The sequence below is a fragment of the Primulina eburnea genome, chromosome 4 (genome assembly GCF_022965805.1).
Source record: "Primulina eburnea isolate SZY01 chromosome 4, ASM2296580v1, whole genome shotgun sequence".
Taxonomy (NCBI): domain Eukaryota; kingdom Viridiplantae; phylum Streptophyta; class Magnoliopsida; order Lamiales; family Gesneriaceae; genus Primulina; species Primulina eburnea.
This window is the reverse complement of record NC_133104.1, coordinates 40,215,681-40,225,050: the sequence shown is the minus strand read 5'-3', so window position 1 is coordinate 40,225,050 and position 9,370 is coordinate 40,215,681. Positions and strand designations below refer to the sequence as shown.

The 9,370-nt window shown below is 31.5% G+C and overlaps 1 protein-coding gene and 1 long non-coding RNA gene across 2 annotated transcripts; one reads left to right on the top strand and one right to left on the bottom strand.

Moving 5' to 3' along the window:
• The first annotated feature begins 139 nt into the window (after positions 1–139).
• LOC140828889 (bifunctional adenosine 5'-phosphosulfate phosphorylase/adenylylsulfatase HINT4) lies at positions 140–5,638 on the top strand. Its single transcript, XM_073191758.1, has 6 exons — positions 140–294; positions 386–432; positions 2,661–2,737; positions 2,837–2,903; positions 5,064–5,141; positions 5,271–5,638. Exons 1-6 carry the CDS (start codon positions 187–189, stop codon positions 5,365–5,367), a joined length of 474 nt encoding a protein of 157 aa, XP_073047859.1. The 5' UTR covers positions 140–186; the 3' UTR covers positions 5,368–5,638.
• On the bottom strand, positions 456–2,654 carry LOC140828890 (uncharacterized). The gene is made up of 2 exons (XR_012117367.1): positions 835–2,654; positions 456–800 (listed from the first exon to the last, which is right to left on the bottom strand). It is a non-coding gene; the product is annotated as an uncharacterized lncRNA (long non-coding RNA).
• Positions 5,639–9,370: the final 3,732 nt, after the last annotated feature.

Sequence of the window (9,370 nt, the reverse complement as noted above, 5' to 3'; positions counted from 1 at the left end):
TATTATTTAAATGATAGCAAGAAGTATGGGTGTGAAACGATCGGTTTAGTTCGATTGATTTTTTCGATGTAAACCGTTTACCAGCCTACAACTCACTAGGCTTAGAGGAGCCAAACTTATAATATATTAACGTGACATTATGGTCATTATATCAAAGTATAAATTCGTAGAAATGGTGAAAATGGAATGATCAAAGCAGCGGAGAAGATTGGAGGAATGGCGGCACCCGTTACTGCATCTTGTGTCTTTTGCCAAATCTCCACTTCTTCCACCTCCGCCACGCTCCTTCATCAGGTCTAGTTTTTTTTTATTCTTTTTTCCACCAACTTGGTTTAATTTGCTTGTGTAAATTTTGTAATACAGCCGTCTGTATCGATTGATGTAGGATGGTAAAGTTGTTGCTTTTCCAGACATTAATCCTTCTGCGTTCAGGTTTCTCCCGATTCACTATCCCAGTTTTTGTTTTGCTTATTTTTCTCATTTAGTCCAGAAATCTCAATTTTTGTGCTATATTTGTGTCGTTAATTATTTTTATTTTTTCCTCTTCCTTTTTCACTCATTATTGAGATTGATCATGGTATGGATCGATGTCCAACACTGGCTAAATGAACCTCTTTTGAAGCGAGCAATTATCGCTCCTCTTTTATGGTTTTGAAATTTGAATCCGTTTGAATAATTCTAGGGATTGAGGCTCGGCAGTGCTTCTTTATCACACTGTGTAGCCTGTGGAACGAAATTGAGCTAACTGGCTAAAACTCCCAAGGACGCTTTAAGATTTATCTGAGCTGTTTTGGATTCAACTTCTTGTGGAGCGTTATGAGCACTAACAATTACCTCCTAAATGTCTTTTGTGTGATGTTGCGATGCCTTAATTTTTAGGGCCCTTAATCGAATTGCCTAACACTCGATGAAAATACGGAAATTCTGAATTTTCAATTGGAATACATTGGAGAAATCTGCGGGGTTTTGTTGAATATGGTTTCCACGATGATGATTTTGTAGGTGTGGGAATTAAATAGCGTAGAAGCTAATCACAGGCATAGAATAAACGATAAATGACCTACTTGACCTAAAGAAGCGATGACAATTGATCTTAATTGAGTGCCTACTTATGAAATTTAGCATGTTGTCTGTTGTTTTCTTCTGCTATTTTCATTGAACAAGTTGCGTTGTATTGTGCTTAACATTTAAGTGCCTATATTTAAGTCCAATAAAAAATCTTCCAGTACAGTTAAAGCTAATTTGAGAGCATTTCTAGGTATTTCCAAGTGAAAAACTATCGATCCTAAGAGGGGTGAATTAGTTATTTAAAAAATTGCATTGCTCTTGGCATAGTTAAACATGCATCGGCAACTTGCAATTGATTTGATAAAATTGTACCCAATATAAAATGATGATAATACATAGAGCAATAGTTCAAGGACATGACAACGGATATACATTATGTAAGGCCGATAAAAAAGCCAGACTCATTGAAGAAACTCGTTCCGCATAATGTGTTTGAAGCTTGTGTCTCCTAAGTGCATTGAACAAACGTTATTGGTGAATAAAACAAGCACTTGAAGGGGACAACAACATATATAGTGATTCAGCAGAACATGTGCCCAACATATTCCAAGTCTACTATACGAGGCTTGTCACCTCAGGACTTTATCAACCACACATCCCACTTGGTCATTGTTATGGAAGGATAGTAATCATTTTGGCCTTATGGACTCAACCTTCAATATTTTTTTACTGTAAACCAGAGCCTTTTGTATAAGCTCAAGTCTAAACCATGTAAATCATCCAACTTTAGGGTTTTGGAGAAGCCATTTTGAATGATCCATTAATTATTGAGTGATGCACTCTCGTTTATAAGATTTATGAATAAATGTATTCAATTGTATACCTTCAGAAGAAAATAAAACAATCTATAGTATGATTGGAAAATGAAATGGATAGCTTTTTCCTCCTAGGTGTATTTGGAAGAACTTAAAACAAAAATGAGTGAATGTGTATCACTCAAAGTAGTTGTTTTGTTGATTAACGATTACAGCTGCACAAGTTCAGCAACTTATTTGATGTCCAAAATTTTGCATTTAATAAACTTTGCTCTGTTAGTCGATGCCTTGAAATTGCTTAACTTCACTAACATGAAAAATGAACATCATTTCATATTATTCAAGTTTCACTTGTGCAACAACTTATTTGATGTTCAAAATTTTCATTTAATAAACTTAGGTCTGCTAGTCAGTGTGCTGGAAATTACTTAAGTTCATTAATATGAAAAATGTAAATCATTTTCATATTATTCAAGTTTCAGCATTAGTTCTGACTTTATCAACTATATTATTGTTATGTGGTATTAATAACATATTGTTTCTACTTTGAATTCTTTGAAATTTTGTTTTTTTGAATTTTTGTTATAGCATACGAAAAATTAACTTTACACAGTCATTAATAAAATTCAACTGATACTAGCATACGAAAAATTAACTTTACACAGTCATCAAAATTCAACTGATACTTTCCATGAAAGAGAGGCATTGCTTCAACTCTGATCAATATGAAAACGAAGCAAATGGGAATACAATAGTGTTTTGATTTCATTTTTGTGTGCACTTTGTTCCTTCTTTTAATGTCAATAATTTTTACGCGAACACATTATTTTCTTGTAGGCATTATTTGGTGATTCCAATTGAGCACATACCAACCGTCAAAGACCTTCGAAGAAGATCTGAAGACTTTTCATTAGGTAGCTACTATATAATTGGCATTTCTTCTTTAGACACTATGCTAATCCGAGTAATTTCTTATTTAATGTGGCTGAACTCTACATATACCTTTTTGTTAGTCAGTCACATGTTGACTGTGGGACAAAGTCTATTGCAAAGAGATGCGCCTTATGCAGAGAAATATAGGTATGTTTCTTTGAAGACAAAGTGTAAAATACCATTGCATTGTGAAATTCTAATTATCTAGTATCTCTTAAAGTTGTGCCTGTAAGTTGTAATAGTGGATTTAGAACTACTCTACCTTATCATGGCGGATAAATGTTATTTTCCATATACAGCATATTGTCACTGGCTTAACCCTTTTAAGTACACGTGTGACTTTTGCCCTTTGACTACGCCACTGCGAGTACTAGCAAAACAATCTTGGAGAGTGATTTAGGGTGGTTAGGTATATATGTATGCACAAATAACTTGGAAAATTTCTAGAGAGAATGGATCCATTTGGATTGGACATTAAAAACATTTTTAATGTTTTATAAGGAAAAAAATTTAATGTGTGTTTGGACAAGTTGTTTTCAAAATTTTTGCAAAATTCGTTTTAAAAAATTGTGTTCCAAGTTAAATTTTAAAAATAACTGAAATATATTTTTTGATGTTTTTAGAATAAAAAACGCTGGTAAACAATCGGGTCAAATTGTAAAAGAGTAATTCCTTTTCAATTTTTTTTGCTCAAATCTCCCTTCCCATGCTAAAAATGCTAACTTTTTTATCTCCCTCCTTTTCATCTCAGCCTGCCTTTGTTGCCGCCACCCAAACCCTAATAGACAGGTTCCCGTTAGGATTAGTCATATGGCATTTATGTTTAGTTTCAGTGGTCATGAGTGACATGTTTGATACTGAAGGATGATTAGGTAACTGTTTAAGGAAATGATTGTGTGAGAAACTTTTGTTCGTATAATTTTTAACATTTGGTGCTAGTGCATGTAATTTTACGGTCTAGTTTCAGATTGACTCCTGTGAGAGATTGGGCGTGGGGAAGGTGCATGGTGTAGGGGTGAAGAAGGCGAAAAGAAATGAAATTACTCGGCCTGCCCATTAGTTGAGCCGATTTGTGTTAGTCCTACCCTAAATTAATTATGTGGTCTAATTATAACTGTCTTGGATCCTTCTGAAGTTGTGCACATAGAATGAATTAATGAAACAACTCGGATTTAGATTCTTGCTCAGTGTCATTTCTCTTACTTGAATTACTGAGTGTACCAACTCAAATGTGGAATGCATCGAGATCGAGTCGTTAAATATTTTTACTATAAATTATGTCTTTTTGCTTTCAACATTTTAAATGATAACTTGTTTGTTTTAAATTGCATATGCATTAAATGAGAAAAAGAAAAAGAAAAAGAAATAAAATCAAACACAAACATATGAGATGAGGTGAAGAAAAATAAGAAAACCTCTTAATCGTAAACAAGAAAACAAATGAGAAGAAAGAAAATTATAATTAAAATTTTTATATAGAATGGTTGTCCAAACACGTTCTTAATTATTTTATCTTTAAAATTGTTTTTTTGAAATAGTTGTCCAAACACTTTTTTAACTGGGAAAAACGTTTTTATATAATAGTTGTCCAAACAAATATTTATTCTTAAAAAACTTTTAAAACATTTTATAAAAATTTAATAAAATATCTTTTTTATAAAAATGTTGTAGAAGTATTTGTCAAAACAGAGACAAAATATCATAATTTTGTTAAATAAAGAATGAGTTGTTAAATTCTTGAATGTGATTTACAAATGAACTCGTGCCTCTGTGTATGGAAGTTGTCTCCAAGAATGGATGACTAAGATCAATTGAATAACATAGGCTTCTATTGCTAGAAATCACTACACTTGTTTTCTCAATAATATAAGAGTCTTGGACTAGTCTAAATCTTCGGTCTCCACATTTTGCTATATTTCCCCAGAAGCTTTAGACTTGGTCCTTTCCACAACGTTCTAGATCATTTCATACGAACATAAAATGTTCAAGTTTTGTCTGCCACCTTCTAGGCCATTCTGTATGAACCTAGAAACTTCAAGTCATTTCTCCTTCTCAACTACTATGAAATATTTCTTTGCCTTCAAGGAAATATTAAAGCATTCAAGAAGGTTCCGATGCCCCCAAGCCTTTGTAATAGCTTTCTTAGCCATAATCCTTGCTTGTTGTGCTTCAAAACTATCATGTCATGGCAATATTATCCTTTGTGTCAATGATTCCTATCAGATGAGATCCTCAATATGGTTTGCAGGTATTTGTTTTAAAAAAGATTGCGAAAAATTCACATTTGTTTGATGAATTTCCTCTCAGATTTGGATTTCACCAGCCTCCATTTAATAGCGTAAATCATCTGCATCTCCATTGCTTTGCACTTCCATTTGCACCCAGGTGAGATGTTTGATCCGCTATAACATTACAAAACAAGTATTTTGGTCATATATCTTCTTTTATAAGTTTCATCCATCCTAATCCTGGCAAGTTTTAAATACTCTATTTGATGTTAAAATTCAAAAACAGATGGAAAAGGATAAAATACTCGCCCTTAGGACCGATTGGTGGATTCATTGAAGTTGAGAAGTTGCTGGAAAGGATAAAACCTACATTGTCCCTCTAAGTCGTTGATTTCGTTTACTTCAATGGATTTGCTTTGGCTTAAATGTAGCACCCAGTTACTATGTTCTTGTGTGTAAATTTGTGGGACCCTTGAGATAGTTTACTGAATCCATAAGCCGAAGGGCGAAGAGTGGAAGAGGATAGATAGCTTGGATGCACCCAAAATTTACTCCTTTTTTCTGGGACTGAAATGTCTTTGTCACTTTATCCAAACTCTGATATTTGAATTTGTGAAGATTTCATTGAAAGAAAGTAGTATTGTATTTGAGGATAATGAAGTATCCCAATCTGTGTACGTGTGGCTGCTGATCAGTTCTTTTCTACTGTTGGGGTGAATAGTATGGGCACCTTATGGGCAAGATTTTAGTTTCAAATACAAGAAGCCCGATTAAATACGGTGGCTAACCGGATCAAATTTATAAAATAAATTGGTTAACTATTTTTTTCAATGATCTCAATTATTTGAAATACAATATTAATTTTTTTTAAAACACTGACATCACTTTTTCAAAAAAAATAGTTGACATGATTAAAAAAATAGTTGACATTTAATTTTAGTTTTGAAATATAGTATATACCAATGTTAATTATTTTCTTTATTTAATTTTGCTAAAATCTTAAATATTATATATATACATACATATATATATATATATATATATATATATATATATATATATATATGATAAAATCTTAATTTATTAGTACCTTAAGGGGGTAAGAGCTTTTGGTTGCCATGTCTCGATCTCGAAAGTGTTTCATAAGAAGACACAAACTTGTGTAAGATGGTCTCACAGGTCGTATTTTGTGAGATGAATATCTTATTTAGGTCATCCATGAAAAAGTATTATTTTTTATGTTAAGAGTATTATTTTTTATTGCTAATATCGGTAGGGTTGACCCGTTTCACAAATAAAGATTCGTGAGACCGTCTCACAAGAGTTCAACTCTTATAAGAATGCCCTTTGACGTCAATAAATTTGATAGTTCTTTGCCAAAAATTACCAAATATTCTCAGGACATAAATTTTAATTATAAAGGCACACAATGTATTGGATATTTTACTATTCCATTTTTTTCAAAAGAAATATATGATATTTACTATTCTTTTAGAAGGACCAAGATGGTCTCACCCAAAAAAAAAAAGGACCATTTTTTATTTTAAAAAAAGGACCATTGAATTGAAACAAAATATTCAATAGAATAGATACATCTAGGTATGTGTGCATGGTATTATGTTGAGTGCAATTTTATTTTCTTTTCTTTTCTCTTTAAATTTTATGTTTTAGTACTCCAAAATAAAAAAAAAAAAGTACGTATAGAATTGAACGGTTGTCGGAAGCTTTACTGAAACTTTAAAGAATGTCTGTATTTTATTTTATTTTATTTTTTGGTTGGCCTTGATTTTTCAAGTTAGGGGTTCAAGTACTTGAGTACCTAATTCACTACATAACAAAAACAATCACTATTATAATTATTATAATCAGTTCAGACAAAAAAAGAACCCCAAAAAAAATATTTCAGCTCTTTGTTAAACTGCGGGATGTAACATTCTTTTTTTCCTCATACTTTCTGGTCGAGAATTGTTTTTTCTAATTAAACAACCAATTCTAACACGAGACTTCTTCAGTTTTGAGAGTTAATAATTTCCATTACACCAAATGAGCGTGATATAACACAAAAAGCTAGAGAGTATCACAAATCCATTTTGTGAGATATGTCTGTTATTTGAGTCGTTCATGAAAAAATATTACTTATTATTGTAAATATGAGTAGAGTTGATCAATCTCACATATAAAAATCCGTAAAATCAAGAATAATTAATTAATCGTTATATATTCCCTTCACCTGCCACAATTGCATTGGCATATTATTATTGCAAGGTCAGAAAATTTATTTAATAACAGTCGTTTAAAGAGCACTATATTTTATTGGGAAAAAAAGTAACATATTTATTATTATTATTATTATTATTAGGAGCACTTAGGATAAGATAAAGGCTTAAAGCGGAAAGGTCGATCCTGGGTGTGGGGGCACAATCAACGGCCAAGATTCTTTCATGGGGGGATTTTAAAAATATATATATATATATAAGGGCCAGAAAAATTCTGGCCCCTGGATCTGCCCGTCTGCAGGGGCAGGATGAAATATTCCGCTTAAAGCTTTGCCGGTTTAGCATACATGCAATGATTGGGGGATTATTGAGGGTCCATAATTAATTGCCCTACTTGAAATTTAGAAATTGAAAACGAAAGTCTTTTTGTACAATTGTTTGACAAATGACAATACTTTATTACATAATTCAATTATCAACCATAAACATGCATATATATTTTGGATACATTAATAATAATTTATCCTATATCAGAATATTGTCCGAATATATATAGAATATATGTAATAATCTAACATACATTAAGTGAAGTTTATAATTTTATGGTTGGTAAAGTTGACATATATAGATAGGATACCATTTATTTTCTCAGAAATGGTTGAAATTGAGACAGTTAAGAAACTAATCTTGATAAAACTTTTTAAATAGAACTAGCTCTCTTCATCACAAACTATCATACCGAGGGTTACTTTTAAAAAAAAAAAAGAAATTTGTTATGAAATCTTTTATGAGACCATTTAGTAAGTCTATATTTATAAGCGGGTCGACTCGACTTATATCTATCATGAAACGTAAGATTTTTGACATATAAAGTAATATTTTTTCATGAGTTGAGCCGGTTAGAATCCGTCTCATGAAATTGATTTGTGAGACATTTTATATCATTTCAAATTAGATCGTTGAAATTTGGATACGTGGCTCCTCTACGGTACCTTCTGGAGCCACTGAAACATCTTTTTCATGGTTAAAGTTAGTGATTATTGAATTTGAGATAGACTTTTGAGTCCCTCGAAGCTTTGGAAAAACAATGGCATGGCAAATTTGCGACCATGTCTCCATTTGGACACTTCCATGCATATTTCATACGTCCATACCTTTCCATCCACCTTGAAAGAGCTCCAAATTTTGTATCCTTTAAATCTTTTGTCATGTTTTGGCAACACTTTGGACATCTTGTTTTTCGTGGATTTTTGTCGCTTTTTTGCGATAAAAGTTTTTGGGATGATGTTTTCCTTCTTTTTTTATTATTATTATTATATGCAATTGTGTAAATAATATAATTTGAGTTGCAAATAATGTTGATCAAATTTTGGATTTGAAAAGGGATAGATGAGAAGCCTCCCACCCGTGAAACAAATTAAGAGAAAATAGATGATTCAATGAAATTTCACAAAAACTCGTTTGAGATGATCAACAAATCAATTTTTTGAAACAAATACTTTATTAAAAAGATGAATAACATCGCATGGATTGTTAGCTATCGACAAAATATTTTTCGAATTGGATTCGAAGAAGGAAAATTTTAATATAAAAGATGAGATTATTAAAAAAAATTTAAAAAAAAAAACAGGCTCTATGATTAGGAAATGTATAATTAGAGTTCGGGAGCAAATTTTAAATTTTTAACATCAACCAACTTTTGAATATTGAATTCGGATTATCATAGTTTGTTAGCGTATTTTTTTTATATGCTTTTTGAAGGCGTAATTTGCTTTTGGGTTTGTGCCATTTTTTTTTTATTATTTGAAAAACTAAAATTACTTATTTAATTAATTAAAATTTTAGGTGAAAAGTAGCGTGCGAAAATGTGAACCACCGAGAAAGATCGGCCCATGTATGGTCGGCCTAACAATCTTGGCCCTACCTAAAGCGAAAGCTACGTCTACTTAGAATCTTATCTCGGTGAGATGTCCTAAAATTCTTAAAATTTTCTAATTTAGTTTACAAATTAATATTATCATATAAAGAAAGAAGCCAGAAATTCCAAAAATAATTTCTTTTTTTTTAAAAAAACTTATATAAACACATAATTTAAGTGAATATTGGTTCTAAAATAATTTGTAATTTTGACATGAATTTCTCTCTAATATCGCATTGGGTAAATATATTG